The sequence below is a fragment of the Bos grunniens genome, chromosome 18 (assembly GCF_055505025.1).
Source record: "Bos grunniens cultivar Pamir isolate PY7600 chromosome 18, Bosgru_T2T1.0, whole genome shotgun sequence".
NCBI lineage: Eukaryota > Metazoa > Chordata > Mammalia > Artiodactyla > Bovidae > Bos > Bos grunniens.
The window spans coordinates 52,801,980-52,823,379 of record NC_141182.1 but is presented as its reverse complement, the minus strand read 5'-3'; the positions used below and the strand labels follow the sequence as shown (position 1 = coordinate 52,823,379).

At 53.3% G+C, this 21,400-nt stretch overlaps 1 protein-coding gene and 1 long non-coding RNA gene across 6 annotated transcripts in view; one reads left to right on the top strand and one right to left on the bottom strand.

Annotated features, from left to right (window-relative positions):
* The window catches only part of LOC147354019 (uncharacterized), a 36,985-nt gene that overhangs the window by 652 nt on the left and 14,933 nt on the right, over nucleotides 1–21,400 (top strand). For 3 of the 4 annotated variants that reach the window (XR_015146169.1, XR_015146167.1, XR_015146170.1), the window contains exons 1-3: nucleotides 16,368–16,553; nucleotides 17,820–17,874; nucleotides 18,984–19,057. This is a non-coding gene — a long non-coding RNA (uncharacterized LOC147354019). Of the gene's footprint in view, nucleotides 1–16,367; nucleotides 16,554–17,819; nucleotides 17,875–18,983; nucleotides 19,058–21,400 lie in introns of those variants that run through there. The other variant, XR_015146168.1, reaches the window with a different exon arrangement.
* BCL3 (BCL3 transcription coactivator) lies at nucleotides 11,322–20,772 on the bottom strand. 2 transcript variants are annotated; one of them, XM_086353058.1, is made up of 9 exons: nucleotides 20,407–20,772; nucleotides 18,598–18,751; nucleotides 14,221–14,329; nucleotides 13,830–14,034; nucleotides 13,634–13,722; nucleotides 13,366–13,443; nucleotides 12,601–12,768; nucleotides 12,076–12,193; nucleotides 11,322–11,958 (listed from the first exon to the last, which is right to left on the bottom strand). In XM_086353058.1, the coding sequence occupies exons 1-9, from the start codon at nucleotides 20,660–20,662 to the stop codon at nucleotides 11,771–11,773; spliced, it is 1,365 nt and encodes a 454-aa protein (XP_086209184.1). In that variant the 5' UTR covers nucleotides 20,663–20,772; the 3' UTR covers nucleotides 11,322–11,770. The 2 variants fall into 2 exon arrangements, with proteins under 2 accessions (XP_086209184.1, XP_086209185.1); XM_086353059.1 differs by lacking the exons at nucleotides 18,598–18,751; nucleotides 20,407–20,772 and adding an exon at nucleotides 15,804–16,348.

The window sequence follows — 21,400 nt, the reverse complement described above, 5'->3', positions numbered from 1 at the left end:
GAGGAGGGTGTCTGAGGGGGCAGGAATCTGGTGACATAATTCCTGGGTCCCCATAAACAGGGGCCTGAGAGAAATCAGGCTGGAGTTGAGACACTCAGATTTCCAAAGGAGGTGGTGGGGGCTTCTGGGTCCCCAGGGGGTGAGGCAGAAGATGGGGCTCATGGCTGCAGCAGCTGCCCAGAGCAGGGCTGGAGAGAAGCTGCTACCTAGCCAGGGCTGCGCGCAGGGCTGGTCCCTGGTGGGTCGGACCCTCCCTCCGTCTCTCAAGGGATCCAGGCCATGCCCCCTGGCTTCCTGGCCACACCCCGGCCAGGAAACTGGCCTATTTGTGATTACAAATATGCCCATACCTAGAGAATTTCTTCCCTGGTGGCTCAGACGGTAAAGAATCTGCCTGCAGTGCGGGAGACCTGGGTTCGATCCCTGAGTTGGGAAGAGCCCCTGGAGCAGGGCATGGACACCTGTTCCAGTATTCTTGCCTGGAGAATCCCCATGGACCGAGGAGCCTGGAGGGCTACAGTCCATGGGGTGGCATAGAGTCAGACACGACTGAAGCGACTAAGCACACAGCACAGAGAATTTCTAATCAGAGAATAATAGTAATAATAATGGATCAAATCAGTCAGTCCTAAAGGAAATCCCTGAAAATTCATTGGAAGGACTGATGCTGAAGCTGAAGCTCCAATACTTTGGCCACCTGATGCAAAGAGCTGACTCATTAGAAAAGACCCTGATGCTGAGAATGATTGAAGGCAGGAGGAAAAGGGGACCACAGAGGACGAGATGGTTGAATGGCATCACCGACTCAATGGACATGAGTTTGAGCAAGCTCCGGGAGATGGTGAAGGACAGGGAAGCCTGGCGTGCTGCAGTCCGTGGGATTGTAAAGAGTCAGAAACCACTGAGTGACTGAACAACAACAAGGCATTTATTAAACACTCTGTTGACCCCTGTCGATTCATTTTCTCACTGAATCCTCAAAAACTGAGGTAGAAGGAGAGGGAGAAGGTTTAGGATGAGATGTGAGGCCCCCACTTCCCTCCTCAGCCCCCATCTCTTATCTCTTAGAACCTGAGAATCCTTAATTTGTGGACTCTTTGATTTTTCGTCTCAAACTAAATGAAGACCAGGTCTTTGTAGTCAGGATGGAAGGGTCCACCTCCCAGTTCCTTGAGTTTCTGCTCTCTCTGAGCCTCAGTTTCCACCTCCAGGAAGCAGGATGACAACCCACTGGCCTGGCAAAAATTAAAAATTTTGACCATGCCAAGTGTTAACCAGGAGTTGATGGAAGTGTAAATGGACAAATTAGGTTTAAGAGTAATTTGACAGAATCCAACAAAGCCTTGGCAGGGCAAGTCCATTGCCAGCCGTGTCCTTCAGAGCCGTGGCTTGTAAACACTTCTGCTCACATTGAGACTTTATATACCTGAAACAGTTCCACGGGGCAAGCCTTACCCCATCTATGCGCATGCGCTCTCATATCGTCTAGTTAATTTCGTTTCATTAAAGGGAAAATTGTGTTTGCAACCCACTAAATGGATTTCACAGCCACTAATGGATCTTGCTGGGCAGGTTGAAAAATACTGCCCTAAAAAACTCCAGGAGACAGGTTCAGGGAGATTAATTGCAGCCTTGTCGGAAATGGAGAAAACTGAAGACCAGGCAAGTTTCATTATCAGGAGAAGGAATGAATACATTCTGGTATCCTTCCACAGAGGACTTCCATACAGCAGTCCAAATGAATGAAATGGACACACATTCCAATAGTGTGGATCGTAAGAACGTAATGATGAGGGTTACTGGGTTGAATAGTCCCCCTCCCCGACTTGTGTCCACTGGGGCCTCTGAACGGACCTTATCTAGAAAATGAGGCTTTGTAGGCTTTAACCAAGTTTAGATGAGGTGTGCCATACATCCAGTCTTCCCAGGTGGCCCAGTGGTAAAGAATCTGCCTGCCCATGCAGGAGGCGCAAGAGACGCGAGTTCCATCCCTGGGTTGGGAAGATCCCCTGGAGGAGGAAATGGCAACCTACTCCAGCATCCTCGCCTGGAAAATCCCATGGACAGAGGAGCCTGGTGGGCTATAGTCCACAGGGTCACAAAGAATCGAGAACGACGGAACGACTGAGTATACACACACTACATCCAGTATGACTGGAAACTGGGATGCAAAGACAGGTATCCTGACTGGGAGAAAGCCATGTGACGATGGAGGCAGAGGTTGGAGTGATGCATATATAAGCCAAGGATTGTTGGCAGAAGCCAGAAGCTAGGAAAAGGCAAGGAAGGACACTCCCCTAGAGACTTCAGAGAGAGCGGAGCCCTGCCAGCACATTGATCTGGGGCTTCTGGTCCCCAGGACAGTGAGAGAAATGTGTTGTTTTAAGCCACTCAGTTCGTGGTTCCTTGTTACAGCAGCAACAGGAAACTAATACAATGACTTTAGAAAAAAAAACAACAACAACAAAAAAAACCAGCAAGTGCAGAGGAGTTAGTGTAACACAATGTTATTTACGCATGTGTGCTCAGTCATGTCCCACTCTTTTTGCGACCCCATGGACTAGCCCTCCAGGCTCCTCTGTCCGTGGGACTTTGTAAGCAAGAATACTGTAGTGAGTGGCCATTCCCTCCTTTTTTATACCAAGTAAGAAAAATTGCAAAACCAGTACACTATATTACCTGGGGAATGCATTGTTTGTGATAATAGTATGAAACCATGAGTGGTTGAGCATTAAATGTAAGACACAGCAAAGGGAAAAGATGGACTCTGAGGATATCGTTAATGCTTTAAAAATATCTGGATCACATATGGCAAACTGGTTAAGAGTTCATGTAGCTGCAAAGCGGATACAAACGAAGTGATGATAAGAAAAGATACTGAAAAAGACATGATCAGTTAGGGAAACAAAAATCGAAACCACAAGGAGATCCAACTTCACACCTGCCAGGAAGGCGCTAATAAAAAATACAGACATTAGGATTTCCCTGGCGGTCCAGTGATTAAGACTCTGCTTCCAATGCAGGGGCCGTAGGTGCCATCCTTGGTCTGGGGACTAAGATCCCACACGCTGTGCAGCGCTCCCTCCTCCAAAGACAGACAATAACAAGTACTGGAGAGGCTGTGACGAAACTGGAAGCCTCAGGCACTGCTAGTGAGGATGTAAAATGTTGCAGCTGCTGCAGAAAATAGTTTGGTAGCTCTTCAAAATGTCAAACAGTGTCATCACACGGTCCAGGAGTTCCATGCCTATCTTGACCTAGCGCAGAGAATTAAAAACATACATCCAGGAGCTTCCCTGGTGTCTCAGTGGTAAAGACTCTGCCTGCCAATGCGGGGGACACAGGTATGATCCTTGATCCAGGAAGATCCCACATGCCCTGGAGCAAGAAAGCCCGTGTGTCACCACTATTGAGCCTGTGTTGCAGAGCCGGGAGCCACAACTACTGAGCTCTCAAGCTGCAACTACCAAAGCCTGCACAGCTTAGAGCCCCTGTTCCACAACGTGATAAGTCACTGCAATGAGAAGCCTGTCCACCGCAACTAGAGAGTACCCACCCCCGCCACTTGCCACAACTAGATAAAAGCCCGTGTAGCAGTGAAGACCCAGCATAGCCAAAAATAAAGAGATAAAATTTTAAAACATATATCCACACAAAGATTTGTGGAAACAACTTAAATGTCTCTCAGATGAGAATGGATAAATGGGTAGATTGAATGCAATACTCCTATACAATGGGATATTGTTTGACCATTAAAAGGAATGGATGAACCTCAGAAACATTATGCTAAAGTAAAAGAAGCCAGTCATAAAAGACCACATGTTATATGATTTGATTTATATAAAATGTCCAGAATAGGCAAATCTACGGAGACAGAAAGTATATTAGGGATTGCCTGGGGCTAAAGGAAGGGAGTTAGAGGGAACTAGGGAGTAATTTCATGCAAAAATGGGCACAATAAAGGACAGGAATGGTATGGACCTAACAGAAGCAGAAGATATTAAGAAGAGGTGGCAAGAATACACAGAAGGGATGTGAGGGCGATCTGGTTGCGACATCTGTCACCCCATTGATCTCCAGGGTTGATTCGGCTGATCTGGCTGGCTAGGCGGGTGTCCCCTTCCTCCCTCACCGCTCCATGTGCGTCCCTCCCGAAGCTGCGCGCTCGGTCGAAGAGGACGACCATCCCCGCTAGAGGAGGACCGGTCTTCGGTCAAGGGTATACGAGTAGCTGCGCTCCCCTGCTAGAACCTCCAAACAAGCTCTCAAGAATACACAGAAGAACGATACAAAAAAGATCTTCACGACCCAGATAATCACAATGGTGTGATCACCAACCAGACATTCTGGAATGCAAAGTCAAGTGGGCCTTAGGAAGCATCACTATGAACAAAGCTAGTGCAGGTGATAGAATTCCAGTTGAGCTACTTTAAATCCTAAAAGATGATGCTGTGAAAGTGCCACATTTAATACGCCAGCAAATTTGGAAAACTCAGCAGTGGCCACAGGACTGGAAAAGGTCAGTTTTCATTCCAATCCCAAAGAAAAGCAATGCCAAAGAATGCTCAAACTTCTGCACAATTGCACTCGTCTCACACGCTAGCAAAGTACTGCTCAAAATTCTCCAAGCCAGGCTTCAACAGTTCGTGAACTGTTAACTTCCAGATGTTCAAGCTGGATTTACAAAAGGCAGAGGAACCAGAGATCAAATTGACAACATCTGGGATCATCAAAAAAGCAAGAGACTTCCAGAAAAACATCTACTTCTGCTTTATTGACTATGCCAAAGCTTTTGATCGGGTGGACCACAATAAACTCTGGAAAATTCTTAAAGAGATGGGAATACCAGACCACCTGACTCGCCTCTTGAGAAATCTGTATGCAGGTCAGGAAGCAACAGTTAGAACTAGACATGGAACAACAGACTGGTTCCAAATAGGGAAAGGAGTACATCAAGGCTATATATTGTCACCCTGCTTATTTAACTTATATGCAGAGTACATCATGAGAAATGCTGGGATGGATGAAGCACAAGCTGGAATCAAGATTGCCGGGAGAAATATCAATAACCTCAGATATGGAGATGACACCACCCTTATGGCAGAAAGTGAAGAAGAACTAAAGAGCCTCTTGATGAAAGTGAAAAAAGAGAGTGGAAAAGTTGGCTTAAAACTGAACATTCAGAAAACTAAGATCATGACATCTGGTCCCACCACTTCATGGCAAATAGATGGGGAAACAGTGGAAACAGTGAGACTATTTTCTTGGGCTCCAAAGTCACTGCAGATGGTGAGTGGATCCATGAAATTAAAAGACACTTGCTCTTTGGAAGAAAAGTTATGACCAACCTAGACAGCATATTAAAAAGCAGAGACATTACTTTGCCAATAAAGGTCCGTCTAGTCAAAGCTATGGTTTTTTCCAGTGGTCATGTATGGATGTGAGAGTTGGACTGTGAAGAAAGCTGAGCACCGAAGAACTGATGCTTTTGACATATGGTTTTGAGAAGACTCTTTGAGAGTCCCTTCGACTGCAGGGAGATCCAACCAGTCCATCCTAAAGGAAATCAGTCCTGAATATTCATTGGAAGGACTAATGCTGAAGCTGAAGCTCCAATACTTTGGCCACCTAATGTGAAGAACTGACTTATTTGAAAAGACCCTCATGCTGGGAAAGATTAAAGGCAGGAGGAGAAGGGGATGACAGAGGATGAGATGGTTGGATGGCATCACCGACTCGATGGACACGAGTTTGAGTAAGCTCCGGGAGATGGTGATGGACAGGGAGGCCTGGCGTGCTTAAGTCCATGGGGTCGCAAGGAGTCGGACACGACTGAGCGACTTAACAGTTTTTAAAAGTGGAGGCCACACTCCAGGGTAGCCACAAGAGGGCGCTCTATGCACAGATTTACCTCCTCCCTTGGGAACTGAGTTTCTCAGGTCCTATTGGTAGACTCTGGCCACACTTCTGAGAATCTGTCCACACCCAAGGATTTGGCCGGCCCCTCATTCTGGCCACGCCTGAAACGTTGGCCACGCCCCCAGGGCCTTGACCACATCCCTAGACCTTAAACACACCCTAAAACCCAGGTCACACCCCAAAGCAGTCTGAAGCAGCAAGTTCACTTTTCGGACTCCCCAAGGTCTGAGCACAGATGCGTGCACAGACTTATCCTCTTAGAAACGTGGAGCCTTAAAACCATGACTTTTAATTTGCAGACTTTCTTCTCTGTTTTGAAATCATTTAAAATTCACAGAAGAGTCACAAGAATAGGACAAAGACGTCTTGAATACCCTTCACCCAGATTCACCAGTTGTCGATTTGCCAGTTTGCTTTATTATTTGCTCTCCCCCCTTCCTCGAACAGTTTGAGAGTAAATTTCAGATTTTATACCTCTTTGCTTAGAATCCAAGGACATTCTCTTACACAGTCACCGTATGGTTATCAACAGCAGGACATTTAACAGTGATCCAATACTGGCATCTAATAACATGTTTATATTCAAATCGCCAGTTGTTCCCAAACTATCCTTCATAGCAAGCTATTTTTTTTTTCAGTCCAGTATTCAATCTGAGATCACAAGCTGCATTTAGGTTTGTTTTTGTTTTTGTTTTTTTAATGTGGACTATTTTTAAAGTCTTTATTGAATTTGTTACAATATTGCTTCTATTTTATGTTTTGACTTTTTGACCACATGCCGTGTGGGATACCAGCTAGGCCCCCAGGGATGGAACCTGTACCCGCTGCACTGGAAGGCGAGGTCTTAGCCGCTGGACCGCCAGGGAAGTTCACGCACTTAGTTTTGATGTCTTTTTTAGTGTCCTTCAGTCTGGTACACTCTCTCAGCCTATCTTTGTGTTTCATGAAGTTGACATTTTTGATCAATCACAGGCCACTTCTTAGTTCTTTTGTAATAATGTCTAGGATTGGGTTTGTCTGACATTTCCTTGTGATCAGATTCTGGTGGCAGGATTATTATAACAATGATGCTGTGTCCTTCTCTGAGCATCATATCAGAAGGTACGCGGTATTGGTGGTTGCACTGTTGATGATGAATTCCATCGCTCGGTGAAGGTAAATCATGGAATCCCGGACTCATCGCCACACCAAGTCAGAGTCTCCCTTTTCTGGGCCTCAGTCTCCCTTTCTGTAAAATGGAGGTGTGGCCGACCTGAGGGTCTGCTCACATACCTGGAGCTCACACCTGCACTCTCATCAAATCCTTATCAACCAGCTGAAGCACTCTGTTTAGTTCTAATGCCCTTAAAAGCATTTGCGGGGAATAGCACCCATATTTAAGATTTGGAAGATTTCTTGCATGCACTTGGAGCTTCCCAGGTGGCGCTGGTGGTACAGAATCCACCTGCCAATGCAGGAGACAAGGGTTCGATTGCTGGGTCAGAAAGATCCTCTGGAGAAGGAAACGGCAACCCACTCCAGTATTCTTGCTTGGGAAATCCCATGGACAGAGGAGCCTGGCGGTTACAGTCCATGGGGCTGCAAAGAGTCAGACACAACTGAGTGACTGAGCACAGCACACAGAAACAGCAATGCATGCACTTGGAAGTGATATTCTCTGACTGAGCATGTGGGCTTACCCAGGGTGGTGATTACAAGCGAAACTTTGCAACAGGAATGGGGCTTGTGTAGAAATGCTTCGGAAGTATGACTTCTGGCTCAAGAATGCAAGGACTTTCACAGATGAGAACGGTTTTGGTGGCACTGGTTGAGGCAGGCATGTTTAATTCTGGGAGGGCTGGTGTAGGGGGCCTGGAGACCCTCTCTGTGACCCTCCTCTCCACCTCCTAGGAGTCTGCCTTTCTTCAGGGGAAGGGGGCTGGGTGTGGAAGGACACGTGCCCAGTCCTAAGGTCTGGAGGCTGAGTGGGGATTTCCATCCGTGGAGAAGCCAGATCCTTTGTTTTAGAGAAGTAGCTTGCCAAGGTCAGGGGCTGGGTTCAGCTTTTGAACCCGGAGATAGTTTCCCACACACAAAGAGACACATCACCCACCGTCTGGACCCACAGATACAAGGAGATCCTGACACACACATTCCAGGCCAATGATGGGGCTGGTACCTCTGCTCTCGTCAAACCATCATCAACCCATTGACCCTGAGAAATGGACATTATTCCCATTTTACAGTTGAGGACGTGGAGGCTCAGGGCTGTGAAAGTCACCCAATCCTAGGTCACACAGCTAGGGACCAGAAGGGCAGGACTTGAACCCAGGTCTGACTCCAGGGCCTGTGATCTCAATCACACAGCTGCTCTCTTTTCCACACACAGGTGCCCACACACACACTTCAAATAATGGACACAACCACACACTACCTTCCTGTGAGTCAAGAGGGCCCAGGGACTATGAATGTGGGTTTAGGAGGTAGCAGACCTGGCCTTGGACAGGCAGCTTGCTCTCTGTGAGTCTCGGTTTTCCCATCTGGAATATGGGCAACATTATGGTCAGTGCAGGACTTCCCAGGTGGCGCTCGTGGTAAAGAACCCACCTGCCAGTGCACGAGACGTAAGAGACACGGGTTCAATCCCTGGGTTAGGAGGATCCCCCGGAGGACAGAATGGCAACCCACTCCAGTATTCTTGCCTGGAGAATCCCACGGGCAGAGGAGCCTGGCAGGCTACAGTCCACAGGGTCGCAAAGAGTCAGATGTGACGAAGCCACTTAGCATGCATGGTCAATACGTTGCTGCTAATATTTGCCCCCACGTTGACCACACAGTGGGACAAGGGGTCAGACACAGCCATGAAGAATCACAGACACCGTAGTGCATTCTGCCATCATTTCTCAGGGGTCTGCTCCGTGCCAGGTGGTGTGCTGGCTGCCGTGGGTCAGGCAACAAGAGGACACTGCCCTCCCAGAGCTCACTGTCTGCTGGAGAGGGCACTGCCCTCCCAGAGCTCACTGTCTGCTGGAGAGACCAGCCGTTGCACATGACCTTGCTCATGTGGTGGGATTATCACAAGGGAAGTTCTCACATGCAGCTGCTTACAAAAGTCACCCTATGTAGTGGGTTCAGCCGTGCATGTGTGTGTGCTCAGCCGTGCAACCCCATGGACTTCAGCCTGTCAGGCTCCTCTGGCCATGGGATTCTCCAGGCAAGAACACTGGAGTGGGCTGTCATTCCCTTCTCCAGGGGAATTTTCTGCATCTCCCGCATTGGCAGGCGAATTCTTTACCACTAGCACTGGCTGAGAAGCCCTGGGTTGAATGGTGGCCTCCCACAAGGAAACATTCCGAACGCCCCAGAAACTGTGAATGTGATCAATCTTATTTGGGAAAAGGGTCTTTGCAGATGCACTTCAGGTTAAGATGTCAAGAATTAGATCATGCTGGATGGGGTCTGGGTGGGTCCTAAGTCCAATGAAAATGATCCTTATAAGAGACAGAAAAGAAGACACAGATACACGGAGAAGGAGGCCACGTGAAGAGGGAGGTAGAGATGGGAGTGATGCGGCCACAAGCCAAGGAATGCCAGCTGCCACTGGAAGCTGGAAGAGACAAGGATGGATTCTCTCCAACAGGCTTTGGAGGGAGTGTGGCCTATTGACACCTCGATTTTGAACTTCTGGCCTCCAGAACTGTTAGAGAATAAATTTGTTTATTATTTCTATGTTAGCTTATTTGGCTGCAGCATGTGGGATCTTTAGCTGTAGCATGCAAACTCTTAGTTGTGGCATGTGGGATCTAGTTTCCTGACCAAGGATTGAACCCAGGCCCCTGCATTGGGAGTGCAGAGTCATAACCACTGGACTACCAAGGAAGTCCCCAAGCAAAGTCCTTTATCGAATCTCTTATCCATATACCTTTTGCTAGTAATGTTGTTTCTCTGACTGAAGCCAAGGAGTTGGCTGAATTATATCCACATCCTAACCCCTGGAAATCTGTGACTGTTCCTTTATATGGCAAAAAGGATTTGGCAGATGCGAGGAAGTTAATGGTATCGTGAAGGGAGGTTATCCTGGATTATCTGGGTGGACCCCAGGGAATCAGAGGGACTTCGTAAGAGGGAGACAGGAGATCAGAGTAGATGTGCAAATGGAAGACAGAAATTGCTCTGATACAAGGAAGGGGCCATGAGCCAAGGAATGCAGGCGGCCTCTGTGGGCTGGATAATGCAAGGGGAGAGATTCTCCTCTCTGGCTTCCAGAGGGAAGCAGCTTGCCTGGCACTTTGGCTTGGTGAGGCTGATTTTGGACTGCTGACCTCCAGAACTGTAGGAGGATGAAGTTGTGCTGTTTTAAGGTACTGAATTTGTGGTGCTTTGTTACAGTGGCAACAGGGAATGAATGCAAACCCTGACTGCTACATAAGAAAGGTGTCCACAGAGTCAAAAATATATCTAGGGACTTCCCAGGGTGGGGGAGCCAGTGGTTAAGAATCTGCCTTCCAATGCAGTGGGCGAAGTTTCAATCCCTGGTTGGGGAATTAGGATCCCACAGGCCCCACAGTGAGGCATATATATATGTGTGTGTGTGTGTGTGTGTGTGTGTGTATAATTATATACACATATGTATATATGTATATGTGTGTGTGTACATGTGCTAAGTTGCTTCAGTTGTGTCCAACTCTGTGACCCTATGGATTGTAACCCAGCAGGCTCCTCTGTCTATGGGATTCTCTATCAAGAATACTGGAGTGGATTGCCATGCTCTCCTCCAGATCTTCCTGATCGAACCTGTGTCTCTTATGGCCCCTGCACTGGCAGGGCAGGTTCTTTAACCCCTAGCGCCACCTACGAAGCCCATATATGTATACATACACATATGTACATATGTGTGTACATATGTATATGTATGTATGTTGGTGGGGGGGGCCCTGGAGCCACCGAATAAATGTGACACATGAAGCAAAGTAGTCACACAGAAACAATCATCCAACAACTGCAGGTCTCAGTATTAAGAACACTCATGCATAGAGACCCAGAGACAGCTGGAATGAACAGTTTACAATAGGTCAACACAGTCAGCTGTGGTACCACTAGGACCACACAAACCGCAGAGTCCTTCAGAGACACACACACACGCACACACCCAAGGTTACTATGGAAGCCAATAGGGTCCTCTGGAAAGATATCACACTTCACACCACTCTCCAGAAATAACGGCACAGTGACACAACGATGCCATGTTTACAACACACCTGGAAGTCCCAGCATCATCCACACCTGTCATCGTCAGCCTGAGACTCACGTTGAGTCAGCTGGATATGGCATCCAGGTGTGCGCATGTGCATACACACACACACACACACACACACACACTTCCTCCCAACCTCCTCATGTAAGAGACCCAGCAAAGCCAAGGATATGGTACAAAAATAGTTTATTACAAAAGAAATCCAACCAAAACGCCTAATAATTTACATGGATATCAGTGCCTGGAGTCAGCCCATCTCTCCCTCCTCACTGAAGTGGGCAGAGTGCAGAAGGGAGAGCTGTTCCTTGGTTCCACTAGCTCTGGGAGAGGAGAAGGAAATGAACGTTTGGGGGCAGTTCCAGACGAAAGACTGGGAGACCAGGATGCCTGAGAAAAATGGGAGTAAGAGTCCTGGGTTGGGGGCGGGGCTGAGATGGAGGAATATCCGTGCTGAGAAGAAGGGGGTTGGGGGTAAATATATGTGCCTCTGTGCAAATCCTGATCCAGAAGATTGGAGGGGGGGGGGCAGAGTGAGATCTTCACAGTTTCCAGGAGGGCTAACCCCACAGGGTAGCGAGGTCCCTCCTCATGAGTCCAAGATCTGCCCCCCCATTCCTCTCAGCTACCTCCTGGAGCTGGGGAGGGGGGCACCGGCCGGCCAGGGGCTCGGAGGACCCCGGCATAGGGCAGGAAGGTCGGTGGAGATGAGGGTGGAAGGAAGAAACTGGGGGGAGCCATGGGGAATCCAGAAGGGTCCTTGGGGGGAGACTGGGAGGGCGAGGAGGGTGGTGACGCTGACAGAAGACCTGCAGGAAGAGAAGAGAGGGGCGGGGGTGAGGGTGGCCAGAGGCCAGAGCTAGGGAGGAGGCTGGGGTCCCGAGCCCTGGGTTCCGGGAGGCTGGCCTTGGGGTCTGGCTTCTCACCATTGGAGCTGAGGCGGCTGCTGCTCTCAGGAGACGTGGTGGTGCTCCGGTCCGGGGAGGGCTCCGGCTGGGATGCCGGAGCAGGCCGTGTGGCCTTGCCTCTCAGGATGTCGATGACCTGTGGGACGCCGCATGATCACCTCCGGGCCAGCCCTGCCCACACAGACCTGCCTCTCTCCATTTCTCCCGGTTCCCGAGTCTCCTAGCTCAGGGAGCCTCGCCTCTCTCTCAGGACGTGCAAGAGGGCACGTGACTTCCTTTCTTCGGGCCTCAGTCTCTCCTCTGCCTAGAACTCACACCCACGCGTCAGGCTGCACCGGCTTGCCTCCACGCCCTGGCACTTATGCGCACACGCACACTGCCGCATCCCTTGCACACACGTGCCACTCATCTGTCATGATGCACACACGTGCCACTCATCCCTGCAGATCGGCGCTCGAGCACAGAATCAACCTCATTCAGCCCCCACCCCTCCAACTCCCGCAACTCCTGCAATCCCCCGCGGCAACCAGCGCGCGTACTCACCCGGCGGCTGCGCGCCACCATGAGCGGCGTGTCGTTGTGGCAGTTCTTGAGGCCGCTGTCTGCGCCGCTGCGGACCAGCGTGCGCACGAGCGGGAGGAGCCCGCGGCCGGACGCCGAGTGCAGCGCCGAGCTGCCCGAGTACATCTGCGCGTTCACGTTGGCGCCGTGCTGCGGGCGGAGAGGCGCGGGTCAGGACCACCGCCTGGGTGGAAGGGGGCGGGACCCAGGGGGCGGGGCCAGCGTGAGGGGCGAGGTCACAAGCTGGGACAGGGCCAGACCCGGGACGGTCAGAGAAGGGTGGAAACTGGAAACAGGGGCGGGACCAAGCGGGTCGCGGGGCGGCACCGAATCCGTTGGCGGTGGACTCGGCAGCCACGGCCAAGGCAAAGGGGGCGGGGTCAGAGAAGAGAAGGGTACAGAGATCTGGGCTTGATCGTGGACGGAGTCAGGGCGGAAGGACAGCGCGGGGACTGGGCCAAAGCCGGAAGACAAGGGTCAGCAAGACTCTAGCTGGGAGGGGCCTGGAACGTTTTGGGGGTTTAGAGGAAGGAATGCGAGATGGCCCGGGACTGGTTCGTAGTCTGGAGGAATCAAGTCCTAGGGTTGACGGAAGGAGGCCTAGGAGGAAGGGTCGGGGCTGGAAGCGTAGCAAGCACAAGCGCAAGAACTGGAAGGAGGAGGGGTCGGTTGCAGGGATGGAGCGACAGGCGGTCAGGGCCAGAGGAGAGGGTGGGAGAGAGGCCACGTAAAGGGGCCCGTACCCACCTGCAGCAGCAGCTGGACCATGCTCAGGCTGTTGTTTTCCACGGCGTGGATGAGCGGGGAGCGGCCGCTCTTAATGTCCTGCGGCAAGGAAGGAAGGTTTTGAGCGTCCCCTTGCTGTGTCCAAGCAGCTGGAGGCCCGCATCCCAACCAGCGCTGGGTCCAGCATCTGTTTCCTTAGGTACTTCGAGACCCGCTCCGTTGGCCCCGCCCCTCCCTGCTCCTCCAGGCGCCCTCATCCCACCCCACCCCCCAGCCCAAGCGCGCTCACCACCGCGTCAATGTCAGCGCCGTGCTCCAACAAGAGCAGCACCGCTTCTTGGCACTCGGTGTTCACGGCCACGTGCAGGGCGGTGAGCCCTGAAAGAGCGGGAAACTCAGTTAAACGTAGGCCTGGGGTTTTGCAGCCTCAGAAGGACTCCAGGTCCTACCAGACAGCCCCACCCAGGGCCCGGGTAGGTGCTCACCATCGTAATTGCGGGCCTCCAGGTCCATGGTGCCCCCAGGCGCGCTGTCCAGCAGGGCCCGCAGGCAGGCGGGGCTGCGGTGCTCACACGCCAGGTGGGCTGCCGTCTGGCCGTGGCGGTCCAGTGCCATGGGGCTGGCACCAGCCATCACCAGGAGCCGGACCACAGACGGCAAGGTGGTGATCACAGCCAGGTGTAGCGGTGTCTGGGGAACAGAGACTGTGAGGGACTCCTGTTTCCTGCCCTGCGACCCAGTCCTGCCTCCCTCAGAGTTTCCGGGTCCTGACCCTCAGCAGTAGTCTGAACCAGAAATCTGAGCACCTCCTCCCTCAGATTCAAGCGTCAGGGCCTCCAGCTCTTCTTCCCCTAGGACTCAGGTCCCCAGCCTCACCTGCCGGAGGTTGTTGTAGATATCCAGTTCCCGGCCTCCATGCTGGAAGAGGTTGACCAGGCGATGCACAGCTGGCAGGTTGCCCTGCACCACGGCAATGTGGAGTGGCCTGGGGGTGGAGAATCACAGGCATGAGGGTGGTCACCTCTCACCCCTGTATGCTTAGCAGTGCTAACTCCAAAATGCACAGGATGCTTTAGAAGTAACAGGGGTATCCAACCACTGCTCCCCATTCCCTCCATCCTGGTTCAGGCACCATCATCTTCCTCTTGGAGTGTCCCCTCTTTACTGGCCTCTCTACTAGCACAGAGCCCTGCTGTCTGCTCCCCACATAGCAGCTAGAGAGACCCTTTTAGAACCTAAGTCAGATCATGCTCCTTTTCTGCACAGAATTCTCAAAGTCCTCACCATGGCCCACAGGCCCGGGGTGATCTTGTCTCTCCCTCTTCGATTCCTTTATGTCGTCTCTGTTCACTCTCCTCAGTTCACTCTGGCCACTAGCCTCCTTGCTCTTCCTCAAACATACCAAGCATGCTTGCCTCCTAGGCCTTTGCACTGGCTGTTCCCTCTGCCAGGAACAGTATCTCCCCCGCCCCCATATCTTTGAGGCTAACTCCCCTCGCTGGGGCCTCTGCTAAAATGGTAGGGCAGCGGCTCCCCCCCACCCCCAGGCTTTATTTTCCTCCACATCATTACCTGACATCTTACACTGTTTCCTGTCTGAATCTCCCTCAATAGAATGTCAACTCCACCAGGTAAATCAGTTTTTCCAGTGCCTATGACAGTGGTTGGTGCTGAGAAAGTGCTCCACAAACACCCTGAATAGATGAGGCCCTCTCAAGGATCCCTGACCATCCTTGAAGCTGGGGACCATGTGCTCACCCCGTTCTGGGCCACAGTTTTCTCATCTGTGGAATGGGTTGGGGATGAACTGGATGGTCTCCATCCGTGGTGACTGGAGATCACGTTCAGCCTCCAACCCAAGAGTAGGTACATGGGGCAAGTTTTGCCCAGAAGGGAGATGACGGCACAGGTGGGACAAACAGGGATGAGGGTCGTTGCTTGGGAGGCCGGACTGTGCAACCCTGATCCCCCCATTAGGACTGAAGGACTCCATTTCCTCAGCTTCTGGGAAGGTTGTCAAATCTCGGCTCTCTCTGGGAATTACCCTCCGCTGAAAAGGGCTGCTTGCCCAGGTCATGGGGGTGGGTAGACGCCACCCAATGGCATCCGCTGACTGGTCCGTGTGGGCATAGAAGGCCCAGCCTTCTGGCCCCAACTCTCTGAAAGGCCACTCCAGCTGCCATATTCCCTGTGGGATCCCTGAGGCCCGGTTGAAACTACAGAGCAGCGAATTCTCCCTCTGCCCAGTCCGGCTTTCTCCATCCCCACGGGCACTGAGCTGGAGAACCCTTTCCAATAAACCTCCTGCCAGCTTCTCAGGGCCCCCGAAGCTGGAAGAGCCATTCAGAGCTGAGGACAATCTGGAATGGCTGTAGCGGGGTGGGGGGACGCTGGCGCTGAGTCCATAAGGCTGGCTGAAGTTACACAGGCCCCACAACCTCTATTTAAGGGCCACTTACTGGGGGCAACTTCCTTCTCACCCGCCGCTGCTTGCTGCCAAACCTGGGCCAGGCTAAGAGAGGTGAACGGCGATCCTCCCCACGGCGGAATAGACTTCTAGAATCCACCTCCTAGGTGCTGGAGGCAGGGAAGTTCTGCTGCACCGGAGGGCTTTGCGGGGGCTGAGCCAGGGTTGCAAATCTCTCTTGCCCTGAAGCGTGGGCAAAGTCACGTGGCCCTTTACAGCCTCGGGTTTCTCCTCGGTAAAGTATCTCCCGCAATAGCTCCCAGCTCCCAGGAAGAGATTCTGCAGGTGAAACACTGAACCCGGATCCTGAACCGGGAGAGCCACATTTGAAAAAGAAATCTCGGGGAAGGGGTCGGACCTGGGCCAGGGCCCCCGGGGAAAGGCTCCGTCCCCTCCGCGCACCTCTCAGGACGCCCCGCCTGGGTCCCCTTCGGGGAGGGCGGGGTTAAGCGAGGGCAGAGGGAGAAATGATTTCAGAGAAACCGTCCAGGCCTGAGTTCCCATAAACGCGCGGGCCGCAGGGGGTGGGGCGGGGCTGGAGGAAGTGGGGACGGGAGGGGCGGCCCAGCCCTCGGACTTCCAGTAACAGGTCTGCTGGGCGGGGCTCCGCTTCCTGCTCCCGGGGGAGGGAAGCCTGGCCCTTCGGGGATCTACCCTGTCCACCCCGGCACCCCAACTTCCATCCTCGAATGAGGCGGAGAGGGGAGCCCGACCCAAAGAGCTCTCTCTAGTTACCTTGGGGGTAAGAAAGGACCCCAATTGCTCCAGCCAGGGGACCCCGCTAGAACTCCATGCCTCAGGGTTCAGACTCCAGCTGCCTCTCTGTCCCCCACATCCTGGCATGCATCCTCCTGCGACCCTGGCATAGGATGCCCTAACTCTTGGCGGGTACGGACTGTCCCCATCGCTCCGAGTTTTAGGCTCCCCCGGCTGCCCTGCCGCCCGGCGCCTTACCCGTTCAGCGGTCAAGGCATGTAGTACCCCAACTTCTGCCCTCCGGGACTCAAAACGCGTCCCCCCTCCCCCCCGCCACCTCGTGGAAACTCAGACTTCCAGCTCCCCACTGCCAGACCTTTGGGAGGGGGTGGGTGGGTGATTGCAAATACCCTGAGATCTTACTGCCCTGAATACCTCGAAGTCCAGCCTCCCAACCGTAGCTTTGGCCCTTTGGGGATCCAGACCTAGCGTGTCCCCCAACCCCCGCCCCCGCCCGGCCCGCTGCCCATTCCGGTAAAGCCTCGGCCCCAGCGGAAGGGGTTAAGGTTAGAGGGAGAGCCAGGAGGGGGAGGCTGCGAGTGAGTGACGGGTGCTGACGTGGGGAAGGCAGAGCAGCTGGGCTGCGGTCAAGTTCTGCGGGAAGGGATTTCCCCCACCAGGCAGCTGAGGCAGAAGTGTTTGCTTTAGGGGAGAGTGGGGAGGGAGGCTGGGGCGTGGGGCTGGAGACTGGTGTGCCAGGGCTTCTGCACCCGGCTTTCACAGGCTGCAAACAAACCACCCCTGGGGACAGAGACAAATTGAATCTATTTCACAGATGACCCCACAGGTACCCAGAGGCGGCGGGAACTAGTTTTACCGAGGCCTTTTTGTATAAATATATATATCTTTATATATACATATATATAAAGATAACATTTATAACTCAGACACTTTGTCCTGCTTGGGTTCACAAGGATAGTCCACAACCACCCTGAGAGCTCTGTTCCAACAAAATCCACTCCCATGTACTGAGCACCGACTGTGTGCCCGGCCCTGTTCTATGCACTGCAAGTCCTGTACTTCACTGCATTGAATCCGCATTGTGATCGTGAGGCCTGATTTCCAGATAGGGAAACTGAGGCTTGGGGATGTGAAGTCACCCAGGGGCCAGTGGTGGAGACCCCCCACTTTCCTTGCATCTCCCCCTGTGGTTTCCAGAGTCCCCAAGCCCATTCCTGGATTAATTGCTTTATTGAAATAATTTCTTTTCTGCCTCATAGAGACCTTCATCTTGTGGTTCTTGTTTGTACAGGGGGAAACTGAGGCAGAGAGGTGTGAGAAAGTGACCAGCTGAGATTCCATCCGAGGTTGGTAGAATTACCATAAGCATGGTGGTCAAGTGTTTTTTTGAGTTCTAGGCCTGGGCTAAATGCTCCCATGCAGGATTTCTCGGTGGCTTCATGCATCTCAGAAGCCTGTCCTTCAAACAGTAGATGATAAAACCATGAGATTTGTGAAATCAACTTAAAGAATTGTCAAATTAATTTAGTGGGCTATGACCAGGAAACAGCGACATGACTAGAATAGAAAACCCCAAAGTAGCTCCCATGTTGTAAGCATGAGTGCTGTTTGTTCTGTGCAATTTTTATTTCAAGTTTATATATGTGTGTGTGCTTAGCAAAAGGTAATAATGATAATAATAACATTAATTAATACAGATTGAGCACTTTCAATCTACAAGGCTCTGTGCAAGGAGCTTAACATGTCTAATTCGTATAATAAGTCAATCTGTAAAATGTCTTTCTCATTTTTGGCTTTTGGTAAAAACTTTAAAGCCCACTGCTTGAAAAACAGTCCTGGGAGGTAAGGGTTCTCAGGGTGCCCATTTTTCAGAAGAGGAAACTGAGGCTCAGAGAGGGAAAGGGGCTTCCTCAAAGTCGCATAGACGGGGAGACAGGATTCTAATTCAGTGCAGGTAACTTGAAAGCTCGTGCTGAGTGCCCCTGTGTTGCAGTGGGTGGGTGAGGTGGGTGGAGGGTTGGCCTCCCCACCCTTCTACTCCCCTCCGTGAACGGGGGACTGTCACTCACGTATCTCCATCCTCATCAGCTCGCGTGGCCATGGCGAAGTCAGCTGACAGGGGGTGTTCCATGGAGCACACCATGGGGTACAGCGGTGTGGGCAAGTTCAGCAGAGGAAAGGGGGGGCCCATGGTCGGGGTGGGGTACAGGGACAGTAAAGGTCCTGGGGAGAGAAAGGACATGCATGAGGCCAAGCCCACAGGTCAGCAGCCTGCCCCCGGCTTCAGGGTCACATGCCCTTTTCCCTTGGTCCCTTTTGGATCTCCTCCTGAGCCCTCAAGGCCCAAGACAAACTCCTCTACCACGGCCCTCCTCTGCGCTCCTGCAGCTCCCCTCGCCAGCCCTGGGCATTGTCACTTATCTTTACTTCTGTCTGACCCCTCATCTTCTACTAGGCAAAGATTCTGCACTATCGCCCAGCGTGGGGACCTCAGGGCCAGTTTGCTGAGTGAATTTGTGGCTGAGGAAGGTAAGGATGGATGAAGCACCAGGTGTAAGGGGTGGGATGAATGTGTACAGAGTTTGGGGAGAGGGAGTAGTGCCAGAATCCGGCATAAATCAAACTGCTGGAAGGTACTGAGGTAGCTGGCAAGTCAGCACTCAGATGGGGAAAACTGAGGCTCAGGTTTTCATGGGGGGATGGGAAAGGGGAGAAGGCAGTGACAGGCCTCCTGATGGAGGGCTTGAAGCTGTACCCTGAGGGGATGAAAGGTGCAGAAACCAGGCAAAGTTCTGGAGGCCCAAGGCCTGGGGTCTCTGCAGCTCTGGGGGTCACTCGGAGATTGTGACGTGGGCACAGCTGTGGGAGAGGCTGCCCCCTCCTGGGTATCAGGGACGGAGACAGGATGGGAAGGATAGTGCCTGTTTTTCTCTGTCATCTCCTGGTCCTTGGGGGCTCCATTCCTGAAACCCTGTTTCCTGGTCCTTGTATGTTCAATCCCAGGCCTTGGTGCCCTCAGGCCTTCTGCCCAGAGACCCCCAAATCCTCCCTGGCCCTAAATCCTTGAGGCCCAGAACTCCCCAGTCCTGCCCCCCAGTTCTTAGAATCCTCAGTCCCCAAATCCCCCCTAAGGCCTCCTGACCTCATGACACCAGTGAGACCCTGATCACTTGCAAGCACACAGAAGTGGGTGCTTAGAACCCCAGGTCTCTGGCCTGCTGATTCTTAGGACCCCTGGTTTTGGGATCGGATTCCTTGGGTTTTTGTGATCCCAGATATTGGGGTGCTCAGTACTCCCATTCGGTTCCCATCTTCTCCCGACATCTGGGTTCCCGAGGTTTTGATAAATGGGGATCCTTAATATGTCTCCTTAGAACCCCAGCCTCTGTTCCCCTCACTCCCTTTGACCCCACATAAAGTTCAAGGATTCCAAAACCCCCAGCTTCTTGGGTCCAGCTGCTGATTCCTTATAACCCTATATATCTGGGTTCTTAAGAGTTTATAATTCTGTGTTCCTGGGACTTGACTCCCTGAGATCCGATATCTGGACTGCTGGGCACTGTCTCCTGGCTCCCTGTAGGTGGGTCTCAGATCTCAGGACTTCAGACACCCAGCTTCCTAGAGCTCTGGTATCTGTGTCCCAAGGTGCTGGCTCCCTGAAGCTCCCATATCTGCACCCCTGGGACCTCAGGCTCTGCCCGCATCTCCCCAGGAACCCCCTCTCTGTGTCCTTGGGACCTTGGCTTCTGTCCCTCGGCTCCCAGAGGCCCCCCCCCCCCACCCCCCGTGTTAAGGTCGGAGCTCCACTGCCTGACTCAGGTGGTCACCCTCTGCACTGCCTGCCCCTCACCCGGCCATGACCTGCGGAAGCCACTCACCCTGGTAGTAAATTGCCTCTGGTCGCGCCAGGCCGTGAGGGGGCGCGGGCACAGCCGGTGTGTCGGAGCCACCGCGGAGGGGATCCGGGGGGACGACGGGGCCCGCAGCGACGCGCGGGGCGGCGGGCTCCGGGGAGGGCGCGCGCAGAGGGCGCTTGCGGAGCGGCAGCGCGGCGCCCGGGGGTCCGGTGGCCTTGGGCCGGGTGCGCAGGTCCACGGGCCCCTCGTCCATGGTCCCCGCGGGGCATCGGGGCATGGGGCCGCCGGGGACGGCGGCCGAGCGGGCGGCCGGAGCGCGGCTGGGCTCGGCGGCACGGGAGGGTGGTTGCGCCGAGCGCCGGGACTTCCCCTGCCGCCGGCTGAACTGAAGGGACTTTTGTCGGCCCGGGCGGTGCCGGCCGCCCGCCTCCCCGCCCCCGGCCCCCCCGGGGCCACCCGTCCGCCCCAGGGGTTTCCTGGACCCGCCGCCGCTCCCGCCGTCCAGCGGTGCCGCCCGCCGATCGCCCCGCCCGCGCCGCGCCCCGCGCCCGCCCCCTCCCGGCCCCGCGGCGCCCGGGGCGGCTGGGCCTCGGCGGGGGGCGGGGGCGGGCAGCGGGTGGGAAGGAGGCGGGGTCGCGGGGTTGCGGGGTCCCCACCCCTGCGGCTGCGGGCCTCAGCGGCGTCTCCGTGTGTGTGTGTGTGTGTGTGTGTGTGTGTGTGTGTGTGTGTGTGTGTGTGTCTTTCTGGCTGTAGGTCTCTATCTCTGTATCTCAGTCTGGAACTGTCCCTGACTCGAGGGTCTGGATGGATGTCTATCTCTGTGTCTCTCTCTGTTCTCACTGCCTCTGTCTCCATCGTCTCTGGGCATCCCTTTCTGTCTCTCGAGCGCTGTCTGATTCTCAGCCTCTTCCTCTCCCCCGACCCCACCTCCCCAGGGAGGCAGTTCCCTGAGGCCCTTGGGGTCGCCAGGACGTGGGTTCGATTCCAGACTCCCACTTCCTCGCTGGTTGACCTT

Excerpts from the sequence above, each read along its gene's own strand:
- BCL3 (XM_086353058.1), bottom strand. The coding sequence starts at position 20,662 with ATGCCCCGATGCCCCGCGGGGACCATGGACGAGGGGCCCGTGGACCTG. Across the intron at positions 13,723-13,829 it reads GGAGGCCCGCAATTACGATG|GGCTCACCGCCCTGCACGTG; the intron begins GTGAGCACCTAC and ends CCGCTCTTTCAG. Across the intron at positions 11,959-12,075 it reads CAGCCGCCTCAGCTCCAATG|GTCTTCTGTCAGCGTCACCA; the intron begins GTGAGAAGCCAG and ends CTCTTCCTGCAG.